At 37.1% G+C, this 25,423-nt stretch overlaps 1 protein-coding gene across 1 annotated transcript in view; it reads right to left on the bottom strand.

Moving 5' to 3' along the window:
- Nucleotides 1-25,423, bottom strand: part of VPS13C (vacuolar protein sorting 13 homolog C) — a 187,643-nt gene that overhangs the window by 158,463 nt on the left and 3,757 nt on the right. Inside the window, exons 3-11 of the mRNA XM_073303628.1 lie at nt 21,223-21,265; nt 20,237-20,332; nt 17,896-17,997; nt 14,525-14,587; nt 12,042-12,107; nt 9,095-9,204; nt 8,127-8,186; nt 5,903-5,962; nt 5,166-5,246 (exon numbers count right to left, since the gene is read on the bottom strand). Of these exons, the coding sequence (XP_073159729.1) occupies nt 5,166-5,246; nt 5,903-5,962; nt 8,127-8,186; nt 9,095-9,204; nt 12,042-12,107; nt 14,525-14,587; nt 17,896-17,997; nt 20,237-20,332; nt 21,223-21,265 (681 nt within the window). The remainder of the gene's footprint in view (nt 1-5,165; nt 5,247-5,902; nt 5,963-8,126; nt 8,187-9,094; nt 9,205-12,041; nt 12,108-14,524; nt 14,588-17,895; nt 17,998-20,236; nt 20,333-21,222; nt 21,266-25,423) is intronic.

The following is a 25,423-nucleotide window of genomic DNA, read 5'->3' as shown; positions in this document are numbered from 1 at the left end:
CTGGTTACACACTATTTAATGCTTAAAACTTATATGGCAGTATATTTTTACACTGAGTCCATCAAAAAGCAGGGGGGCATTAACCTATTAACTGCTTATCAGCGGAGTGTGGACACATTCCAGTGAAGAACAGGTTCTTGCTGGATCAGTGTCCTGGACAGCAATCCCTGAGCCCCATGTGAAGGAAGCTGTGGAAAGCACAGAACAAAGTAGAGAAACTGTCATTATTCACAGAGTTTCTTACTGTGATAATCACTGCCCTGCATTTTAAGCGGTGGAGGCGGGTGCGCACAAGGCTTGTCTGGCTGGCCAGGAGAAGAAGGCAATGCTTTCTGGCTTGCGGGGAGGAGGGGAGACATAAAACTGCTGGAAAAGCAGTCAGCGTGGTGGATGACTCACCACCTAGGAATGAGGAGTTTAAAAAGGTCAGCCTGGGCCTGGACCCTCCCTCATCACTCAGCAGGGCCGTGGGGGGGGCAAGTGGGGCAATTTGCCCCAGGCCCCACAGGGAGTTTTCAGGGGCCCCCGACAAGCGAGTTTTCAGCGGCACTTCGGCAGCAGGTCCTTCAGTGCCGCCGAACACACCCAGAGTGAAGGACCCGCCGCTGCTTCTTCCGCTCCGGGTCATCAGCGCCGGGCCCCGAAGACCCAGAGCGGAAGGACCCCCACCGAAGACCCCAGGCCCGCTGAATCCTCTGGGCAGCCCTGTCACTCAGAGCAAGCTAGGCAACACCCACCATCCCTCCCTATTTAGGTCACAAATATCCCTTCCCCGCTCCGTTAATTGTGGGGGTTTCACCTGCACTGCACATTTTATCTGCCAGGTTAGTCCCAGACATCTAATAATAAAGTTGTAGCCTGATTAAACCCATATCTAATGTCTTCGGTCATTCTTTCGGCATAGCCAGACAAATATGTAAGCAGTCTTTGTCCTGGCAAAGATGCAGAAGATCTCATGCTCGAATGACGTCTTAATCTGACCTTGAAAGTTTATTCACGCTGTGGCAGTTCAGTTTTGTATTCTGTAATGATCATAGAAGTTGCAATAGGTGGGGAGTATGACATCGTATGAGGTCCACTCCTCTGAAATCTTTTTTTTTTTTTTTTAAGTTCTTCAATTGCCCCACTTTTACGGTCTTCCCGTTTTCTACTCTTCCTTTACTTCCTTTTTTCTTTCCTCGTAAGTCAGCTTTTTTCCATTCTTTCAATGTTATCATGCTCTTCAGATCTACTTTTCTGTATTCACTTAACAAGTCCCATGAGTTAGAATTAAACCAATCCTGACAATATGTGAACCTTATCACAATCAATTTTCACACAGATAGACAACCTCAGTTACTTATTTTTGGAAACCACCCTCCAACTTGTCCTCTAAAAAATCCATGCACAAATCATCCCGTTATAAAATCCATGCACGCAGCAATCAAACATTTCCTGATAATGCGATTTGTGGATTCTATGCCCTATAGTAATTAGTACACTTTTCCTCAAGTAATTAGTACATATAGTATGTACAACGTACACTTAAACACAAAAGGGATCAATGGAACAAAAACAGCTGGTTAAGTGGATACTTGTAAACTCTAGTGCTGATGGAAAACGGATTTTCCATCTCCTGAAAAAGCTTTTTTTTTTCATCCTTAATCAGGACAAAAAGCCAAAATTTAGAAATTTTCTCAAAACAAAAACTTGTTAAAAATTTGTTTTGGGACAATCAAAATATTTTATCTTGATGAATCTGAAATGTTGTGTTTCAATTTTGACCCTTTTTTACCCAAAAGATAAATTCTGAAACAAGAAGTCATTTCAAAATGAAAAATTGAAATGTATTCTGAAAATGTCAAAACGGGGCATTTTCCAAATGTTTTTCCATTTTGCTACATGAAATTTAGTTAAACAGATACGATTTTATGTAAAATTTTGGTTTAATCAAAACGGCACTTTCTAACAGAACACTTGACAAAGGGTTTCTGACCTGCTCTAGTGAATACCTTTTGTTAAACCCTCAGCTCCATTTTTTTGTCACCCATATTCATGTGACAGTCACGAAGTGCTTAGGTAAAACCAAAATGAGCACCTTCAGTGCTTATACTACTGTTCTGATACACTGAAGAGCCAGGTTGGCACTTGCCTGCAGGCTCCTCTTGGAGCATGTTACCAACCAGCAGCACATATTGTTCAGGGGCAAAAGCACACAAGCAACATTTTCATAAGTAAGGAGCTACAGGATTGGCTGTACAGGATAGTTCATCCACACCCACCAGTGTCACACTCCACCTCTCCCTTTGAAATGTCCATTTGTATTCAACTTCTGCTAGTATCCATGTACACACTCCTCCCGGGGATATTTTTCCATGTGTTCAAACTTTTCAGAATTGAGTCTTCTGAATGTAATTATTTCTTAAGCCACTAGTTAAATGTCCGTCTTCAAAAACTTTCAAAGCAAGGTAAAACTCCTGTACAGTACTTCTGAAAGCATTCCTCAAAAAGGACAATAAAGCTGCAAGATACTGAACAATGTACTACTTCAATTAAATAACAAATCTCAAAGTACCATCTGTTAGTCATTACTTAAAAATGAGGCAATCCATTTAATCACATTACTGAAGCAGCCATATGATGTAATCTGCTTACTAGTAAATGGTCATTTGGCACATCAGAGGTCTCTGACAAGTGCACAGAAAAAAAGGCTTACATTTGTCCAGTCACAATTATTATCAAAACCCAAATTAATTGTGATTCAAAGCTAGATTGGAAGGGTCTACAGGGTTTCTTAAATCTATAAACTGGCTTTGAAGAAATGTAATAGATAGCTAATCATCAGCTTTGTAAGAGGAAATACTAGATTATGAATACAGCAGAACATAAACCTGCATGATAGCCACTTTAAGTTTCTATTTAAGTTAAACTATCATGGCTAGGCTCCTATTTTAATGCATTATGTTCACAACTCCTGCTTTTGCCAGAGCTAATCTTACAACAAGATAATGTATTAATATTGCAAAGAAAGGGAAACTGTTACAGAACATACTAAGTGTTCTTTGCCAGTTAATAGAGATAAAAATTGTGTATATAAAAATTGCAATATTCTATGATTTATTGCTCATTTAGATAACAACAGCTTGAAGGAATTAAAACCAGACCTCCTGATTTAAACCTATATTTGGCACTCTCTCTTAGCCCAGACTTTCAAGCTGTGGTCAAGTCTTGCCCTGGCCCTCATGTCAGCTTCACTACTTTTCTCAAACACGTACAAAATACTGTTGCTATGACCATCTTCCTGGCTCATAATATCAACTGTCCACTCACATCACTCTACCGGATCTCCCTCATCCACCACCATATCTAACACAAGTTTCTTCTGTTTGTCTTTAAAGCCCATTGCTGTTTAGCCCCACCCTATCTTTCATATATACCAACTTATCGAGCTGTTAATCTTTATCTTTCCTCTGCCAACAATCGCAGCCTTGTTCATACAGTGGTCTGCTTTTCCCTCAAGTCTCTCCATCTTTTTGTTAATACTGCTCCCTATGACTGGGGGGGGGGGGGAAACAACAATAATCTATAAATCACCACTTTATTCTTCAAATTCCTCCTCTAAAACTATCTCTATTGCGATGGCTACAAGTCACTTCCATCTGGCAGTGGTTAGACAAGCTGCAAACAGACTTCCATTTTAATGCTGACCTAACAAAACTAGGTTGATACCCCCACCCTGCCTTATTTGATTTTATTGATATGTCACATCCTATCCAACACCTGCACTGTAAGATCTCTGGGGCAGGGAATATCTTTGTTACTTGGAGCCATAGATGAGAACTGTTACATCATCATCATAGTCAGCGATGGACTATCAACACCAGTGTAGCTGGGACCTTCCTGGTCTGGCTTTGGTCGGTCCCATCCTCCGCCTCACTTTCCCTCTCTCAAATGTTCTCCTAGCTTTCAAAGTGGTCAGGTTGTGGAGATGTCTTGGCCTTCTGGCCAACTCACAAAAAGCCCACTCCTTCCAGAGTAAATCTCAAGTCCAAAACAACTTATATTCTGTCCCAGACTTGCCGGGCATAGCCCTTTCTCCTCAAGAATCTGTCTTGTCTTTCACAATACACTCTCAGCAGTCCCCTTCCCTCGGGCTCTAGCCAGTGCCTTCATGCTCCCCTTTTTCATAGGTGTTCCTATATTACTTCACTAGGTGGCAGCATAAGTCTCTCCAGCCTCCCTTTAACAGCAGAGGACCCTGCATCCCTTCCAATGTAACAGCACAGGCGAACCCACATCCACCTTTTGCTATGGGAACCCTTAACCACCAGATTATTTGCCTCTAAAACATTAACCTGTCCTGCTTCTTCCAAACGCCTCTCTCTACATTGTCAATCCTCCTGGATGCCCTCCTACTCTTGATGGAGAGCTGACTCCCAGGTCTCTTCTCCCTGCCATCTTCTTCTGATCTCCCAGGTCTACTGCTCCTATGAGTTCCACTTATGACTGCTCACCACAGTCTTCTCTTATCCCCATCAGCAGGCCTTGTTTAGTCACATGACTCTTGACACATGACTTCAGCACTCATCTCCTTCCCAACCCCTTTTATGGGCTAGCTTACCCTGTGATGGGAGTGTAGTACAATAGAGTCCTGATCTCTAATTCAGATTTAAGGTGCTACCATAATGAAATTAAAAATGCTATGAATGGAGAAACCAACACAAAGCCCAGATTAAGTTACTAAATGAGAAAAAAATTAGGTAGCCCACAATCAATTTTTGAACAATATAAGTAATCAGACCCGAGAAGAAATTATAATCATCCAACATTGTGAATTCTACAGTCATAGTAGTTGATAGTGTTTATGATCCCACAAATCAATGGGACAACGCTCAGTCAGCGGAACAACCAGTAAATATTCGCATGATCAGTTCCTAAATTCATTATTAGATCATTAGAGGGAGTTGGGGGGAATAAAAATCAGTCACCCAGCTTTACTAGCTTTGCCTAAAAATTTCCTTAAGATCAGAGCACAACACACACTACGAAGGAGATTTTTACATCAGAAATGGGAGTTAGGCACCTAATTTCTCTTTTTGCATTTGAAATCTCCCTCTAAGAGATTAATCTAGTAGTATGATATTTATATCATATAACCCTTTACTATATGCAGCCTTCAAAATTACCAGTATTTGTTCACGGGAGTCATGGTAATACATCTCGCTATCCACATTCCAGTAGACACTGAGGCAATCAAGACTCAGGAGCTGCAAAGTAAAGAAAACTCAATGGATTTCGCAATTTATGAAAACAAACAATATGACTTCTGTATTAAATGCAATAAGCTTTCAATGTATGTGAAACCCCGCATTTTGATGGTAATTTATTTTTGCCAAGTTTGATTTTAATGTGTTGCTCAAAAATCTGGCCTTCTTTTCCTACTTCTGTACCTGAAGTCTATTTGTGAGGGTAAAAGAATGAATGCAAGGGGTGTCTGGTTAAATTTGCTTTTTGAGGTCAATATTTGATTCCTTGAGTAAGGAAGCTAGAATCTGCATGAGGTTAAATGAAGTCTAAAATATTGTTAATGAACAGATTACTGCTTGTGCTTAGTATGAGATCCCCATTTACCCAGAGAGTTTAAAACAAATGCCTTATATTTAAACAGTGATCATGGTTCTACTTCTCACTAGTTATAAAAAGGAAAAAACAACTGAAAAACAAGGGCACAGGGAATGAAGAGCTACAAAGTAATAAAAAAAAAAAAAAGTTACAGCACCATTATTTCCTTATTTTGGTTCATTAAACCAGTATGTTCCCCCACCCACCCTTTCATGGACGACTGAATTCAGTTAATTTATCAGTGATATTTTGGTCCAATTTTCACTCCTGACCCAGGTAATAATGAACTTTGACATATTACCTTGTATATGATTTTTGCAGCTTCATTTAAAATGGAAGGTGTCCAGTTTTCATTGGCTGTCTAGAAATTGAAAAACATTAGAAGTTATTCCCCATAAAGCCATCTTCAATTCATTATGTAACATTTATTTCAAAGGGTTTTTTTTTAAATCCTTTTTAACCTGAGGGTGTACAGATAACATCACAATTTATAACACTTAACATATATTTAAACAATGAAAGCCAAAACAGCCTGTTGTGTGTGTGTGTGATATATCCTCTGAACAAATTTTGCAAACAAATTTTGTTGGCTGGTTTTGAAAGTTTCACCACTTATGTTGATGTATTTCATGTTTCAACACCTAGTCCCATTTACAAGGCTCAACATAACTTTTTTTAAAGAAAGTGTCGATACATTTTACCATAAAGGGATTTTAAGACTTACATAACCCAATATGTTTAAAACCAGTTTCTCTATAATATGTAATTATGGACTTTTAAATATAAATCTTTTTAGGAGTTATAATTTTTTAAGGAGTTAATGGTTTATGTTCACGTAAGGCTAAACTTGTGTGTGTCGAGCTACAAAGTTCATCAAGTTTAGACAGAGTTAAATATACAAAATTCAGAGTTTATTGATGGAAACTGACACCCAGTTCCCAGCTCTCAGAGCCAGGTACAGCCCATGACCTAGCATTTGCCTGACACTGACGGGAGAGTAGATTCTCTCTGCTTTCAGAGGGCCACGCAACTGATCCTACGCCAGATGTAGTCAACAGGGTCTTAAGGCCTTTTTTCACTGACGAAGGCATGGAACCCTCCACTCCCTACTGCTATGTTACCAAGCAGTGATCTAGGAATAGGCTTTCCACAACAAAACAAAGCAGTATGTACGCTGGCCCAACGTCATTTAGGAGCATGACACGCCTCACTGAACACTGCCCTTCCTACCCAGATCCTCTGAGGCTTTGTTGGCCACGGAATTTTCATATACAAGGACTAGAGATCCAGTTTGTTTGGGTGTTTGTTTTAAAGGAGGTGTAAAACAAACTTTTTCTTAAAAAACAAAAAACCTTACAACCCATATTACAGATCAACAATAAAATCAGGGAAATTTGTGGATCAATAATGCCCCAGCCAACCTGACCTCAGCTGGGGGGAAGTCATTCTAGGCCTTACACCAGCTAACCACACACAAAGGCGGCAACGGCTGGAGTGGTTCAAGCCACACAACACTTTAATAATCTCATCTCAGAAAAGTGAATGTCCTCTGGCACCAGTCATGCGGTCCCAAGGAGCATCTCTTTCCATAAAAACAGTGGCAACAGAATACAAGGTCCTTCCCACAATTGGGAGTACGCAGAGGCTACCTCAAACAAGAATTTCAAGTTTCACATACGTAAGGAATAACACTCCAGAATCACCGATTATATCCTTTTTTTAATAAAAGGATATTGAACTAGGATTTGGGACCTACGTGTAAGTAACATGAATACGAAGATTAAGGCTGGGGATTTCAAAAGCCCTCAGTGCTGAACTAACTTTGCTCTCATTGCGGCCAGTGCCAAGTGCCAGCTTCCACTTCTACAGAACTCACAGAATACTGTTCTAGATTTTTCATCTAATATCAAAATGTTAAGCCTCTCCAACAGATCAGTGATACAAAGAAAGTTACATTTGTTTTTGCACTTTTTGAGTGTTACTGAACGTCAAAGGGTGCATGAAAATATTAAGCAAAAAAAATCCATATACGATTTTTTTTCCTGCAGATGTTTTCTAGTTAACTCGCACTAAACTTGTTTTCTATGAATTCCTTGTAACTAGTAGCTGACCTAGAAAAAAACTGTTCCATGTACTGCATGTGTACTGCAATATGGAATTGTTTCTCCTATTTTATCTAGGACAGGTTATTGCAAAATCAGCAGTAAACTCTTCCTTCTATCCAATTACACAGATGAGCTGAAGCACGAGGTCAAGTGACATAAACTAGGCCACAGACGGACCTTCCCTACAGGCTCTCAAGCCCATGTTTGACCACAAAAACATGAATAATATTTTTAGAGACAGTGATTGTGTGTTTGTTTTTACTTTCAACTACGTACACAGCTTTAAGTAAACAGATCCAAGTATTCTGTTTACAAATCTGTTCAGCAAGTCTATATTAATGTTCTAAATCCTGTAACCATGTTATTCATCATAAGTTGAATTAAATGAAACAAACAGAGCTAAAAAACAACAAACATTACCAGTAAACTAAGTTCACCCAATGTCACTCCCAAAGAAAGTGGCCGAAGAGGATCTGTGATCTACAAACAGAAAAGGATAAAAAGGAAATTTTATTTAAATATTGTATTATTTTATGCAGCAAACCAAACACCTATCAGCTCATTAGACATCTTAAAACAGTTACTCCATTTCATAGTCTTGGAATTTAAATCTCCAATGTAACATACACTTCACTGTAACTAGCTATGCCCTTGATAAATCAGACATCACACAGGAATTGCTAATTAATTAACTGCTAATTGCATTAATCTGTCCCTTCATTCAGTTTAGAGGGATTATTTCTAGCCTCTTCTTGCATCTAATTTTGTGTCTCCAACCAACAGCTGTCTTGGTTACATCACTCTGCTTTTTACCTTCAAATAGGTCCTGAAGTGAGGCTATTTTGAGATAAGAGGACATTTTCCTAAGCCTCAGTACAACTTTTTCCTCTTTTCAGGTGTGTAACTTTCACAGTTAACTCCTAGCCTCCCTCTTTTCCCAAAAGAAATATCTAAAAAAGTCAAGTTTTTAACATGAAAATCCTCCATTATTGATCCAATTAGTATTAAGACTCCTTAAAAATGTTGTGATTTTTTTTTTTTTTTTTTTTTTTTTAAGAATGGATGTCTACTATTCTGTTCCTGCCATAATACACTGATCAGCAACCTCAGTTGCTTATATATAGACATGAAAAGCAGCTGTCTGTCCAAACTGGAGGGCCAAGTCCAGCTATATATCACAGCATATTAAGTTTTCAGTCATCCTGGAGGGCTTTTGTTTTGCTTGTATTAAACATACAAAAAAACTTTTTCAAGTTGGTTGAAAACTGATTTACTTCAAATCTACTGAGTACACAGTGCAGATAGAAAATAGCCTATTGTCACAGTGAGAGATCTCAGCTGAAATTTGGTTTAAGAGAAAGCAAAAAAAAAAAGTTTAGGACACTTACATCATCCTCATATTTAACATGAATGCCTGTGATTTTGACTTGTACATTTTTTATAACTTGAGTTGCCAGCTTTTCCAAGAATGTATCTTTTTTCTCTGCCTGTGGCTTATCTAAAAAAAAAGTTTAAAACAAAAATCAACGTTCATTATATTCATTACATTTTGCCCAACTATAAATACAAAGTTTTGTTCACCATATTTCAATAACTTCATCCACTTATTCACATTTAAGTATTGCCTTAAATGCTTTAGTCTAAACTGTTTAGAGCCCTTTTGTGCTTAAAATTAAAAATATTAAAGATTAAAGGGGGAAATTTCAAAAGAATGGAACAATTAAAAACTTGTTTGAATTACAGATATTAAATATGGTATGAATGGAGACAGTTATGTTAGTTGACAAACTATATGCTGTACTAAGAACTTCAGCAGACCTTGAAGAGGCAAAAGCAGCAGCTTTAGTTTATCCCTCTCGAGTGAACAAATTTCCCTGATCCTTTGCCCAACCATAACATTTTGTTAATCATTTTATATTAAAAAATGTGTTCTGTGGATCATAAGAATTCTGCCTATACTGATATTCAGAATGTATGTTTTTAGTTCATGAAGTGTAACAAAAAAGAGCAAGCAACACACAATCTGCATTATAGTTGTATTTCCTCTTAAAGCCAGATGCTTCTAACCAACCAACTTTTATCTTTCAGGCTGACGTTTTTCAAACCCAATCTCTGCTCAAAGTTCATTTTTTTCCTAGTTTGAACAAACCCAGGTTTGAATAAGAAATTGAAAAAACAAGTTTTACCTATAATGAAACAACACTTTAGAAATGGCCTAACAGTGCCAGCACTGGTATGGATAAGAGTAGAAAGGTGCAATTTGGCAGGGGATACTCCTCAGTGACGGAAAGTAGTTTTGAGAGGGTACTGGTGAAAAATGGTTTTGATCTGATCAAGTTATAGGGTTTGATTGGTACACATGAGTTTGCTATCTTCCAAGTAAGACTTCTAAAGCCATTTAGAAGTGGCGATTTAAGCAAACAAGGCCACAGTGCGTGTGTACGGGGCTAACTCAGCTACACAGTCAATGCGTTTCTCTCCTCAATGATGAATTCAATGAGACATGGCTTCTTGAAACCTTGTCATTCCATATACACCTTATAAGTAATTGGAATTTCCCTGACTGGGACGCAGGCTCTTACACTGTAGAAGAAAATGCTATGCATGGCTATCAGCGGTTGTATACATGAATGTGCATATACTGTATACAAGTAGGCTTGGAAGGATTAGATTTTTATCTGTAAATGTCGATTTCACTGTACCCAAAAAGATAAAAAAATATTTTCATCAATAATAAGTGAAATTTACAGATAGGCTAAGTCAGAAAAACGCTACTTAGGAACTTATTAAAGTTTGATTTAAGGATATTTACTTGGTGTGTATTCTGACATGTGATGTTGACAATTTGTGTTTAAACAGTATAAAAGCTTTAACTTTCAGAATCAAAACATCTATTGTCATTAAATAATAATTGTGTCCCCCGTCCCCAGTCTGACTCCCCCTATATATTTTCACAGTGGTGGGAAATTAAACAAACAGACAAAAAATGGGGAAAATGCTTAAAAAGAAACATGGATATTATCTGTAGAAAATATTTTTTAAAAATCAAATTCTGCCAAGTCACGTACAAGTGACAGGATTAAGGCTGTCTTAAGGTTGCACATATAACACCATCTGACATTTGAATGCTTAATCTTGAAGAGTGTTTTATGTATAATTTGTCCTTAAATATAGAATATATAGTTATTATGAATTGTACACAAATATCAACTATATGACCCCAAGTATACATGCACTGTATAGCTCATTTCAAGAGAAAAGTGAACATATCTGTATCTCAAAAAAATTTCACGCATCAAAGTTCAGTAGCATTTTGTTCAAAAATGGAAAGGTGCACGTGTCTTGCTTCTGAAGGTGAATGAGGACGCTGCTCACTCAATGGAAAGCACATAATCACAAACAGATCATCAGCAACTTTGAGCAGAAATGTGTGCAAGCAAAAACTGTATGTCAAGACCACTGACTCATCATTCATTTTTCCCCTCTCATTTATATATTGCACATTTCCGCCTAGCTCCTCCCAGGTATGAAAAATCATCCCAAAATATCCAAGAAAGTACCTTCCATTCCCCCCCACCCCTCCCATCCCCTCTAATTAATCCATCTGAAACTTGATTGGGGGTTGGTCCTGCTTTGAGCAGCGGGTTGGACTAGATGACCTCCTGAGGTCCCTTCCAACCCTGATATTCTATTCTAAACAGACTCCCGAACTCCCACTTTCATTTTCATTTAAGGGATGGGACACTATCTGCCTTTCATGCCTTTGAAAAGTCTTCATATTTATTGCTTTATATACAATCAGTAAGAAAGAAAAAAAGGACTCAGCACTGACATTAACTTTATCAGAGGATGTGAATTCTATTCTCTATATGCTTTGCAATAGCTTATTTGCCCACAGTAACTCTGTTTGGCGTTTAGAATATTATTTATTTATAACAAATGCTAACAAAAGTGGAGTTGAGAAAAACATTGATGGCACAACAGGAAACCATTGTCATGTAGGCATCACAAGCCTCTTGATATATGACCACAACTATTTTCATGTTATGGAATAATTTGACACAAACAAAAATAAATTCTGGTTTTAAAATCTTGTGCCTTCTTTTTCCAACAGTAAAATTCAAGCTAACTGAACTTTTATATGCAGAGGATAGGCCAAATTCTGCGATAAAGCCTGTTAACCTAAATTTTTCACTACACTGAAATCAATAGCATTATTCCAGCTGTACAATGGAGGAGAAGAATTTGGCCCTGGAAGTCTATGTTTTTCCCATTTGCTATTAAAAACCAAATAGCAAATACAATATGCAATGTAGAAGGCTACATTGTACCCACCTTTTGAGTGATCATGACTTTTAAAGGGTTTCTTAAAATGCTTTTTATGCTTTTTACGCTTACGTCCTTCTCAATGCAGGCAATTTTGTGAGAAAAGGATAAAATTCAAGTTAGTAAAAGTAAGAAGGAAAATGAGGAAAAGTAGCTAACTAGCTTTCTAAAAAGAAAATGATTCATCTTAAACAGTTGCCTTTCTTCAAAACCTTTAAAATATTTCAAATTCACTCAGTGAAGCAACATGCTATCCTGTATGTTTTATCATCTGTTTCCAATTCTCTCTCATCTTTCAGTTCTACACATAGACAGACAAGTCCACATAAAAATGGTTAGGGTTTGGGTAGAGAAACAATGTTTTTGTTCTGAAAAAGGGTAGTAGAATTCCACGTGAAAGGTGTACCTGTTAGCACCCAAAACGGTCATCCTTTAAACGGCCGCAGTTATTTTTTGGTCCAATCGACAAAGACACAAAAAGCTAAACCAATACAATATTTCAAGCAGTTACTTAAATGCACTGAGTGGAGAATAAAAGACATTTACATATGGATGGGGCCACCAAGTCCACTCCTGCCTCACAGGGTCACAAAACACAAATTAAAATGGTTTCAGTGAGAGCTATTCATTGTATCCCCAGGGTGCATTTATCCATGCTCTTCTTTACACTGATCAGATGAAGAACACTAAAATAATTTTTCCATGCTTTTGGTATCATCGTTTTAAGAATGTGAAGAATACACACACACCCAGTGTACCATGTATACATATTAATCCTTTGAGATTCAAGTTTAAACATGCTATTTCAATGCACAATAATGGCTGCTAAATAAATCTATTTAAATTTACTGAAACTCGTCTTCCATCTCATATTTCTGAAATTGAAGTTTTGTCATTTAAGTCATTGAATTACATTACTTCCTTTAATGAATATTGGAGTCATATGTTTTTGAGTCTGTATAACCCAAACCTTGGACCTGGTCCTGTGAGGATATGTGGTTTTGCTGTTAGTGAAAAAGACAATCTCTCCACAGCTCAGGCTCATGAAATCATGGATGCATCCTTATTTTAAGATCCCTTTAAACTCACCCTCTGCCAAAAATCCTCCCATTGACAACCAGAATGTGCCCTGAAAGCTGACCTGACATATTTTTGGTACATAAAAACTTCAAACTTTCTGAAATTTTTGCAGAGTTAGTTTCGCTGTTTTACCTGCTTACCCAAAAAAAAAAAAAAAAAAAAATCACACCACACAGATGTAAGTGGAATTTGACATTGACTTGTAAAAAGCAGATTTCAAATGTTAAAATGTGAGAGGAAATTGCCGCTTTTTGAAAACTAGATATGTTCTCCATGAAGAAAACTTAAATTTTTCAATGCAATGCAAAAGCTATTTCACAAGTGTCTAATGCAGGCTTCTCTGCACCACCCTCAAAGTCATCTATTATTGTCCAGTCTCCCATCTGACTGTGGTTAAGAGGAATCACTGGTACGATGCAGTCTGGCAATTCTTATATGGGTAGTTGAATATTTCCTAAATCCTTAGTAATAAGTTTCCTTAGTCTTACGCAATTGCTTTTTTGTAAAGAACATAATAGGTAAATATGAGTGTAACATTGTCACCCAGCAATCCCAATCTCAACAGCCTCAAAGGTAAGAGGACAAAAACTGACCTACTTGGGGTAGCAGTGGGAGAGAGGAGAATGGATTGTATTAAAAACAAAAAACTAACGCTGAGTTCAACTAATATATGGCAACTTCTCTGAATTAATCAAACATCATACAACTCTAGCACCTTTCAGCTAAATACCATGGTTACATGAGGACACAAAACATGATCATGTCATCTCGCATTACAAGAAATATGGGGCCAGATCTTCAACTGGTGCAAATCCACTTCATTTCATTGGCTTCAAAGAACTGTGCCCGTTTGCAACAGCTAAGGACCTGGCCAGTAACAGCCACCTCATAAAAGAAGACTGGCTGCACTATTAAGGTAGTAGTACAGCTTGGCCTTGAAACAGCAGTTCAGACAGACCTTAACGAACACAGTTAGAATACAGTAGAATGATAATTGATGGAGACGTTTTCAAAGGCACCAATAGCAGGCGAGATATTCCCACTGTAAGCCAATGGGATTTGGGTGCCCAACCGCCATCTGTGTCTTTGAACCTCCTTGAGAAAAGCAACAATACTGTTTTTAGTGACACTTGAGAGTAGAACCAGACTTCACTGTTTGCTATTTATCTTTCTTTTGAAAGTAGGACTCTCGTAACATTCAAGTAACATAGTACGTTATTTTTCAACATTCTCTCAGCGACAAGTTACTTAATATCTTGTTTCCAGAGCCTCCTAAATTTCACTTCGTGCCAACACACTTGACTGTCAAGTATATGAGTTCTGATACTGTCAATGATAAAATTAAGCTTTTTTTTTTTTTTTTTTTTTTTTTTTTTTAAAAAGGAAGAAGGTAATGAGCCATGCATACCCACCAGGCTTGTTATCCTTGCAAACAAAGCTCTCCAAGCCATATATGGTGTCTCCTGAATGTGTGCCTTGATCCACATAGCAGCAATAACCAAAAATACGATTTTTTAAAGGAAATCTACTTTCAAATGTCAGAGCAAAATGAAATCTTTGAACTTCAAAGCATATTTACATACCATTTAAACACAAGGATAATCCTTTCCTGATATTTAGAAGATAAATATAGACAATGCAAAATGATTCATTTGAAAAACTTGCTTTTTTATGCATGTAAGTTACTTGTTTAAACTTAGGTTTTTTAACACATATGCAAGTAGTTTTAAGCTAACACTGGTAACACAATGGAGAAAGGCTCTGGCAGTTTTTTGTATTGCCCACAATATACAAGTCTCATTTTCTTTAATTCTTTATCTAATACCCAACACACTTATATACAAAGGCAGTCTGTCTCCTTCCTCCTCTCCCCTCCCCAAACACACTGTGTCACTCTTCTAGCTATGTAACTTCTGTGATGGAGCAACCAATTCCCATCAAGCATGCCCTTTTGTGGCAGAGAAGGGGACGTCCTGTATGTGTGCAGGACAGCTGCAAATATTAAATAAGCAGTTGCAGACCAACTGGCAACACCACTCAGCAGGGCATGGTGAGATAACTGGTGGCTTGGCTGTCTCTGTCAAATGCCACCTAGGCCTTATGACAAGGATAGCAAGGCAAATAAAGACCAGCTTAAAGTAAATCTTCACAGGGCGACTGGGATTCATCAGCCTTGGCAGGCAGCTCACCTTGGAGAAGAAAGCTCCAATTTCAAACCAAAAGTGTCAGGCTTAAACAGCCAGCCTGTAAAGCTTGTCCAGTAGATACGCTCATGTACATCTGAAGTGTACCCCAGAAGGTTATCTGCATTCCCCACAAGTGACATACAACAGCTGACTGTTGTAACTGGGTAAGAGTTTTCTAGCTATAGACCCAGTTTTCATGTAGTTCTGAGTTTAAGTACTACTCCTAAAAATTGCCATTTTTTTAAGCCAATGAAGAGCTTCTCTTAATGTGTAATTAGTGAGTAATAGGCTTCTCACTTCAAATTATTTTTGCCATACATTATGTACACTAGCAAATAGAAAAGCATCTTGATTATGACTATTATTAAGAAAAGCATGTTGAGAGCCAGGAGTCCACATACATCCCAAAGAACAGTCACTTCTCACTTCACTGAAGGAACATCTATGGAATGAGATTAACTCCTCCACTCTGGCCCTTTATGCTGTGTGAAAGGTCCAGAGTGGCGTAAGTGAACCCTAAAAGCCTTGTACCCTAGCTGCGGTCAAGGAGATTCATTCAGCAAGACAGCTCTAACACTTCTGCTCAATCAGCCACTGGCAAGCTCCAGAAGAGGGGTTGTGCCGGGGCAGAAGGAGCATGCCAGAGGCAAGGCCATAGCACTGGAGAGATTCCAGGCACCAACGCCACCCATAGGGCTCCACAGGATGCACAGTAATTTAGACAGGTGCCCAGTGCTGCCTAAGTTACTCCAGGAGCCTCTCCAACTCCCAGAATAGCCCAGGATCAGGATGGCACAAAGGCATCTTAAAACTTCATTGGCCTTCCCTTCCCCCGGACTGCAAATTCAGGGCTGCACCTCTCCGAGACACAGCATAGAACCTCAGCACTAGTGTCTTTTCATGAAGCAATCAAGCTACTAATTAAATATGTAATACCTCACATTTCTTTCAGTAGTCCAATCAAACTCTTCTAATAACACAGATTTACTGATGGCCATAGCCATTATGAAAGTCTCATCTTTCATAGTGTCTTAAACAATATTCCTGTTCCGTATGCATAGACAAAGCCTAATTATATCCAGTTACCAAGATAGCATCAGCTGGTTGTAATAAAAGAGTGTGATGCCTTCCCTCAGAAAGCTGCACATTAACAGTATTATAAATGCTTGTATAGAGAAGATGATGAATTAAGTATGTAACATAAAAATGGGCAAATTGGTTATTAATTTTTCTGGCACTATTGCCCCATTCTACCATAGTTCTGCTCGTCTGATGAGCAGCAGTTGTAATTTATGTAGTAGTCAAGTCTGTAACTCTGATCGTTTCTATTTATGCATATGATTCTTTGGGCCGAACGGACATAAGTGATCAGATTATCCATCAGTATTACATGAATTCACCATGAAATCTACAGTTCCTGGAATGTTAGAAGAACATGTGCAATGAATAAGGGCTTTTCTCTTCACTGTAAATGGAAGCCGAACATGTGCAGTTTAAGGAAACCATTAGCTTACATTTCAAAGTAGCACAAAAAACGGGAAAAATAGAATAAAGTGTGAAGATTGTGTGTTTAATTTTCAAAGAAACTGTACTCCAAAGTTATTTTTAAAGACGTTTTGAAGTGTTATTTAATTTTCACTGACTTCAGAGTTATCATGAAAGTGAAATGATCTGCACCCCTATAAATGGCAGTCACCTATTTATCTTAAAGGACACAATATAAGCAACAATAGTTGAAGACTCCTCACGCTACCCAGCTAATGAGTCTCACCCCTAACTCAGATGGGCCACCTTGGGTAGAGAGTATTTAATTAAATCCTTGGCCTTTGTCAGGACTGGGAGGCACAGGTGCCAATTAAGCTAGTGATTTTTGCAACATGGACATCCATCTGTGAAGCCAAACAGCTGTCCATAGAACAGCCCCTTCTGACCTGAGCCAAAAATTAAGCGGCGACATTATTTTCGATTATCATTTTCCTGTGTCTTGCAATTATTTAATGGTCCTCTTATTTACTAACCATTATTCTAACGCTGACTAGAATATTCAGATGTGACAGCACAAATCAAAACCAAACTGAACATCAGGTGCTTAACATTAAAAACTGAAAATATAGGTTTACTTATTATAGCACCAAAATTACAGCATTTTTCACAAAGTTACCAGTTCCCTATAGGCTCAATATTTCCTTACCCTTAACAAGACTCAGTTTGAAAGAATTTCCAAAACATATGTTCATATACCAACATCCACAGCTAAAACATACTTGATAACAAACACACTGTCATTCTACAGCTGCATCAAGATCTATATTTTTGCTATTGTTTGAGGTAAGGCATATATTGTATATCAGATAATCAACTTCACATTTCTAGTGGACATTACTAAATAAGCAACTGGAGAGTAAACACGCAGGATTACATCTCTTACTTTAAGTTTCACAGAAATTATTGTTTTTAAAAGCATGAAAATTACATCAGTTAATTAAAATGTTGAGGTGTACCACTTGTGAAGTCAGTCATAGAATAAGGTTTCTCCGACTTCCACAGTATTATCTAAGACCCCGAAACTTTTAATTATTTTTGTACACATACAATACCTTTCTCTGCTGATTTTTGCAGAGCTTCTTCAATTCTTGATAGCTCTTTTTGCTTATTATCCTGCAAGTATTTTTCTTCCTTCTCCACATCGTATTTAATACCTAGAAGACAAAAATTAGGTTAGATTTCATGTTTAATTCAACATACAACTGCACAAATTAAATAAAAGCATAATATAAACTAATATAATTAATTATATAATATAAATGAATTAAAGCCTAATTAATATTTAGTATCTAATAACCAAGGGCTTGTCTACACAAATATTTAGGTCACAGCAAGCCAGGGCACGAATCTACCCTACACTAGCCTGTCATGGACTAACTGTTAACACGCTTTGACCTTGTCCTCTTTGAAACAGGACTAGATGTGTGTGTAGACAAGCCATAAGTGTTATACAGGGAGCTTACAAATTTCACAGGTGTTACTTGAGCTAGCTGTCAAAGTAAGATGGCCACATTATAGGTTCCCTCAAGGACTCTTACACCTTTAGACCCTTTTTGACCTGTCTATAGTTGTGGACCTTTTAAATAAATATGGTGCACAAGTGTTATAATAACTGAAATTCTTCATGACCAAATTTATCTGTTTTGCAAAATGTTCTGAAAAGAGAATTACCACCATATTATTCATTTCAGGTCTTACCAAGAAACTTGGCAGAATTAGATTTTTTTAATATAATTTTGATGGATATCAAATTTCTTTAGGCATTTTTTAGATTTCTATCATTATACATTTTCAAAGTTGCACAAAATTATGGGTTTTAAACATTTTTTCTATTTTTATCTATTTAAATTTTCACAGTTGAGGGAAATTATGAAGGGGCATTAGACAATTATTTAATAATGGTATATGTTGAGATTCAAAAAATTGAAACTTAAACCACAAATTGTCAATATCACATGTCAAACAATACTAAATAAATATGCTTAAATCAAACTAAATTTCTCAAGCAGCATTTTTCTTATTTCGCCTACTTATAAATTTCAGTTATCACTGATGAATATGCTTTTTCATCAGCTTGTGAGTATAGAGAAATCACCGTTTTTCAACATTTATGATAAAACTCTAATCATTCCAAACTTATTTATGGCATTTTGAAGCGCAACAAACAAGACAACATAATTCATCTTCTGTGAATCCTTCTTTCAATGGCTCACAGGTCTTACACTATGCAACATAGCTGGAGGACTTCACAAGGTCCACAAGTCCTTCTCGATACTCTGACTTAAGATCCACTCAGAAGCCTGCAGAATTGGCAACTCATATGAATATCTCAGATACAAGATCCATGTGCCATCAAACACAGCTATTTCTATGTCTTTTGACTTCTTCATGCACCAGACCCACTAAATCATGGAGCTTCTAAAGTTCTATGAGAAAAGTAAGGATAATGGAACTGACAAACTTATTAATCTTACAAGTTGCACCTGGTAGGTTTATGAAATCAATGAGACAGTTCTGATTTAAGAGAATTAAAACTCTTCCATTGAAGTGCAGCTGGTAAAAAATTAGACAGTGCAGGTTATAAATTCTATTAAACCAGCATTTTTGGATCTAGGAATTACTGATTTTCCTGTCAAGATGAGAACTTTTAAGTTTCATAAGACCGCTAATGTAGATAAGGTTCATGGAAATTAACCATGTCCTCAGAGAAAAAAGGCAAGATCAAGAAGCATATCATTTTCAATGGTTAGAAGTTAGACAAGATTTCCTGTAAAAGAATAAATTCATAGCCCTTGTGTACATTAGAACTTACCTCAGTATAACTTATTTTGTTCGGGGTATGATAATCCACGCCTCTGAGAAATGTAAGTTATACTGACCTAAGCGCCAGTATAGACAGAGCTTCTCCCGCGGACATAGCTACTGCCTCTCGTGGAAGATGGAATAATTAAGCCGACGGGAGAGCTCTCTCCCGTCAGATTAGAATGTCTTCACCAGAAGCACTTCAACAGTGTTAGCTGCACCGCTGTAGTGTTTCTAGTGCAGATGTAGCCTAAGTCTAATAAACTAGTCCATTCTGGAAAAAACCTACAGAAGACAGAATAAGCAAGTTTAAGAGGGTTTATGGTTCACAAGTTGACAAAGGATAGGGAAGCAAATGTAGGGACAAGATAGTCTGTAAAAGCATCAAGTTTCTTCACTTGCCAATATTTGGCTAAAAATAAAAGTATTCTAATAATGTTTCTCTCTGGAAACAATGTGTAAGTGAGTAATTTACATTAGTTAACAGTTCCATTTTGTACTCATCCATATAGCATCATCTGATAGTAGTAGTTTTACTCCTCTTGCACCATGAATTATTCTATTTCACTATGATTTGATGACATTACTTACTTGCTCCAGGAACAATGAGCAGATATAAGCCTTCTAGTGTTGCAACCACTGCCTCACCATACAGATTTTTCCAAGGAATCTTCAGAGTAAGTTTATCTAAACAGACCAAAATACAATTCACATTCAGCTTCTTCTGCTACAAAGCAAAAAACTGAATAAGCCTAGAGCTTAATTTAGTTTGCGCTAAATTTCAAACACTGAAAAATACTGCCGATACTGTAAGATAAAGCAGGTCTTTAGCAGATGTTCACTTTTGGTTACCTCAGTGGCACATGAGCATTTCTAGTTTTGGTAACTTCTGAGAAGTACATCACTTCACTTTTCCAGAGCCCCCAATGCCTCAAGCTATATAAGCAGTGGCAATCACTAAAAAAGGACTAAAATTGGGGCGGGTGGGGAGTTACTCAGAAATAGACAATGCTGTAATACTTTGGGCCTGGGAACAATTTTTAAAAGCAATTTAAGTGATAAGAACATATGAAAAAATAAATGTAACATTAAAGATCTGTGTTCAGGTTCAAACATCTCCATATCAGAGGTCTGGACCATTACCAAAGCATATATTTCTGCAATGGGTTCTATATTGCAGCACAGTGATTACTACCAGGAATAATGTACCTAATGTGTATGAAAAGAAAACGTTTTCAAATTCAGCCTGTCCACACCAGATCTCAGGTTTGACCCCACATATCTGCTAGCAAGATCCCTACTGACAGGTTTTTCAGGAATGACATGTCGGTATGCTAGAACAGGATTTTATTGTCATTCAGGAAAGATTTCAACACTTGCTATGGAATCAATGTTAAGACATCCACACAGCAAGTCAGTCATGGAAATCAAGCACTCAAAAGATCCATTTAAGGGAACTCTAAGGAAAAGGAAAATTGAGAGCAAGACAGTTTAGCATTAAGACTTACACTTTAACTTCCTCTTCAGAGTGAAAGCTTAGGTTAACCCAGCTTGTGTAGTAAGAAGTGTTTACTTACCTATTTGCCCAACCTTAACTTTAAAAGGCACATCCAGTTCACTCTGTAGGGAGAAAAGTAATAGTATACCCATTAAATTTCAGAGCTATCATCTACTTTTAAGATCAGCTCATTCTGCTGTAGAAACCAGGGTATCCTAGCAACCTTAGGACTGATTTTCAAGTTATTTTTCTTTGACAAGGAAATTTGCCTTATGCAAAAATATTCCTTCAGACTGAGACAATGGCGTAACAGTGGTAATTGTGAAATTACAAATTAGGAAATTAGTGTGACAAACTCAAAATAAACTTCCATCAAGTACTGTAGATTATAATAGTTAAAATGAGGTTCATAAAACTTAAGACCAAGCTAATTAGTTACAACTAAGAACATGTGGCAAAGAGAGGTTAAAAATCAGATATTTTCCCAATAGACAGATCTTTAGGGCACAAAAAAAGGTAGAACCTAAATTACTTGTTATGTGCGTGTGTGTATCTATATACACACCCCTCAGTATGACTTGCAACATATGAAGTTATTAGCATAACCTTTTTTTCTTTACAGATAAATAATGCTCTCAGCAAATGCCAACAGAGCTAAAGTCACTCTAAAAAAAAAAAAAAATCACTTTTCTATACAAAGGTTAAAGATAGCCATCAAATCCAAGAAGTAAGTTTCTGCCAAAAAGGTGAACTTGCTCTAGTGTAATCCGAATAGTTTAGACAAAACACACATGAAAACACTTAAAACGTGCTTTAAGTTAAGTATTTGCTTAAATCCCATTTACTTCTGAATCTTAGCATGCCCTTTTCTAAACAGAGATGCTTTCTTGAACTGAAGCCTCAGTGAAAAGAAGAATCTCCACACACAATGTGGAAGTTGGTAAGTGGCAAATCTCAAATATATTAGTTGATTAAAATCAGAGTTGACAGGAACCAGGATTTAGTCTTTCTGAAAGATCAGAAACTGAATGAGCAACCTCTATACACTAAAGCCCTAATCATAAAACTGATTCGGGGGGCAGATCCCTGTACCCATGTGGGTCAGCTTAAGATGATCTAAAGAAGTCATTTAAGTTCTAAATAAATGTATTTTATAAAAAGTTAAAAAATAAGTTTATAGTGAAATTTTCTTCTGTGAAGTTGACACTGCATAGCTTAGAAAATAATTAGACTGACAGGAACCTGGTTATAAAATAGTCTCTATTACTGAAAATGGGGTATTAAATAACTTATTGTATAAATCTGTGATACCCACAACCTTCACTATTCACTCACAAGCTCAACTATTCACACAAGAAAAAATAGCACTATTGGCTTATATTTTGTGGTATTTAAAAGGAAGAAAAATATTTTCCTCAGCTTTCCAGTAGTTAGGGCACTAACCTAGGCTTTGCAAGACCCAGGTTCAGGTCCCTGCTCTACCACAGGCTTCCTGCTCAACCTTGGACAAGTCATTTAGGTGGCAGTCTGTTCCTTAGTGCCCCATCAGTAAAATGGGGAGAAAAGCACTTCCTTACCTCATGGGGTGTTGTACGATAAATACATCATGAAGCGTTTTGGTATCTACTGATGAAAATCACTAAATAAGAGCTAGGTGTAATAATATTAATATAGCAAAGACAAGTTCAACACAAAACTCCCTGCCAATTATCAAGGACTGAGCAGACCCATAAAGCCATACAACGAAGACATGCTACCGTTCACTCAGGACAGTTTATTAACCACAGTCAAGAACCTAAGCTACAAAGTAGACAGTGAAACAAATACCAACACCACTTAATAGAGGGACCAAATGCGTCTAAGATTTAATCATACTCATTCAAATTCATTTTAACTAAACCAAAATATAACTTCTTCTAGTCTACATTAAAAGAAAGATTTGCCAGCTTTGGAGCATGTCTTAACTGACATGGGGTTTCTTTCACTTCCCAATTAGTTTCTGAAACTCCTTACTACTCTGATGCTTTTTTAATGAATCATATCAATTACTAGATTCAGGAGCCTGGGGGGTATTCTCAATCTCAAAGATTAAATACAAGCAATCAAACTCATCTCTCCCAAGGAGACAGATGTTAGCCACCTCTCCCCACTGACTGGGAGACAGATGCTAGAGCCTGGCTCCCTTTACAATTTGGTAAGAAAAAGCAAAAAAACTCCCCAAAGAAGTAGCTCCACCCCCAGTCAAGAAACAAAGTATCTGGTTTAAAACTTACCAACTTGTATTTGGTGTAAACAAAAGCAAGATGTTAATTGTTTCTTACTGAAATCACTATGGGTCCAAAATTAAGATAATAGGCTTTTAGAGAGATGAGTTTTAAATGAGAAAAAACCCTCAATTTCTTGAATAGATAAAAAACAAGATAGCATGGAAAACTAAATATCAGTGTAAAAAAACAGCCGTGAACAAAATCCCTGTTTTGATTATTGCAAAAGAAGAGTCAATAACATTTTAAAATTGACCACTGACAGAAAGCTATTGCAACTCATTCTTACTTCATCTGTTTAAAAAGCAATCAAAAGGTCTGGAATATTTTAATTCCTTCATGTTATATATGCATATTAATACTGAGATTCACTGTGTACTTGAAGTCCCATAAGAAAATGTGTGTACCTCCTATACACTGTGCTTTTAAAGTTTATCCCTCTCTCCTGAGTGGCCATTCCTTCCTAAGAAAGCTGCATATTATAAGTCATCTGTTCAGAAAGCTCAATTTAAAGCTTTTCCATCAGCTTTATTTTTTATAAAAAAATCTTATTTTTAATGTATGAAAAGGAGCATGAGTGAATAAAGTTAATTATACACATCACTCATTTTCTCACCACACAGGAAGCTATCATCCCATGTTTGGTATTGTGTTTGTGCTAGCAGTGTTCCACTTTCCTATTGTAATGCCACTGTTAGTCTCCTCTTCCCACTCTCTTTTTTCTTATGACTATTTAAATTTCAGATAGTTACATTTGAAACTATAATTAAAAGGGACAAGCTTTGAAATACCTGTTTCACTGATCTACAGTCCTATAATTGAACATGCAGTTCAAACCTAACCTGCATTTCCAATACCTACCTTTTGAAACCTTTCATTTACTATTGCTCTGATCCACCATGAAGCTTAAAGGTACTGTACTCATACTACCAACTTGAGTAAAGTAGTGCTCACTTTTAGTTCTCTCTAAACTGTCTTACTTCTCTTTCAGCCCTTATTCTGTTACTAATTACATGACAACACATCTTGCCTTGGGAAGACTTTTGTTAGTCCTTGAACTGTAAAGCAGAAGTTCTGTTTAACCATGATCATGTACTGTAAGTACACTAAAGAAGAACCCACAACAGTTAGCATAAGGGCTCTATTACACATAGGATCTGTTGAATCTCTTGAAAGCAAGTGGAATGGAGTATCTGCTCTCTTCTGAGACAAGGTAGAACAGCACTTCGTAGTACTGGTAATTTTGTTACATGAAATGACCAACCTAAAGTATGACAGAAACCAAATGCTAAGCAATTGTGTTAAATCTAAATTCAAGTATTAAATCTATAACAGATCAGTTCCACACAGATTACATTAATATTGGAGAATGTTCCACTATTACCCTACTGCATACAAAATCAAATATATTCATTAAACACCATCCATTTCTTACAATACAGATTGCCACAGGCAGGCCCAAGTACTGTCTATTGGGCTCATATTTCAAGTAGTACTAGTCAAGGACTAAATTTAGGACTAAAACAGATGCTATTTTTCAAATAGCAGTTTTGATGTGGTCCTTGAATTGAAACTCTTAGAATTTATCAATTTGAATACATATTAAAGATCCCAAAGTAGGTAGCTGATTAAGAGTAATAATTTCCAAACACACCATAAGTAACATTTTCTTACAGACAAAAAAACATTTAAATGTTTAACAAAACATTTTTTATTTTTATGTATTGGACTGACATTTCTAGCAGTAATAGAGCACTACAGCAAGATAGCTTCCTTCAGCTAGGAAAGAAATGATTTCGGTGTTATTTTCCTAAATACAATAAAACCTATGGCTAGAAATTTCCAAAGAGCAATAACATGCTTTATTAGTGTTACATTTCAGTTACTACAATTTTTCCTAGGCCTCTATATCAAATCCAATAGTGAAAAGCTGCCCACCTGCAAAGGCACAAGCTAAACTGACCAGCCCAGGTGCTTCAGCGACACATGCAACACCTACTTAAGTGGCCAGTCCCC

Source organism: Lepidochelys kempii, chromosome 10, assembly GCF_965140265.1.
Source record: "Lepidochelys kempii isolate rLepKem1 chromosome 10, rLepKem1.hap2, whole genome shotgun sequence".
Taxonomy (NCBI): Eukaryota; Metazoa; Chordata; order Testudines; family Cheloniidae; genus Lepidochelys; species Lepidochelys kempii.
This window is presented reverse-complemented; position numbering and strand designations above follow the sequence as displayed.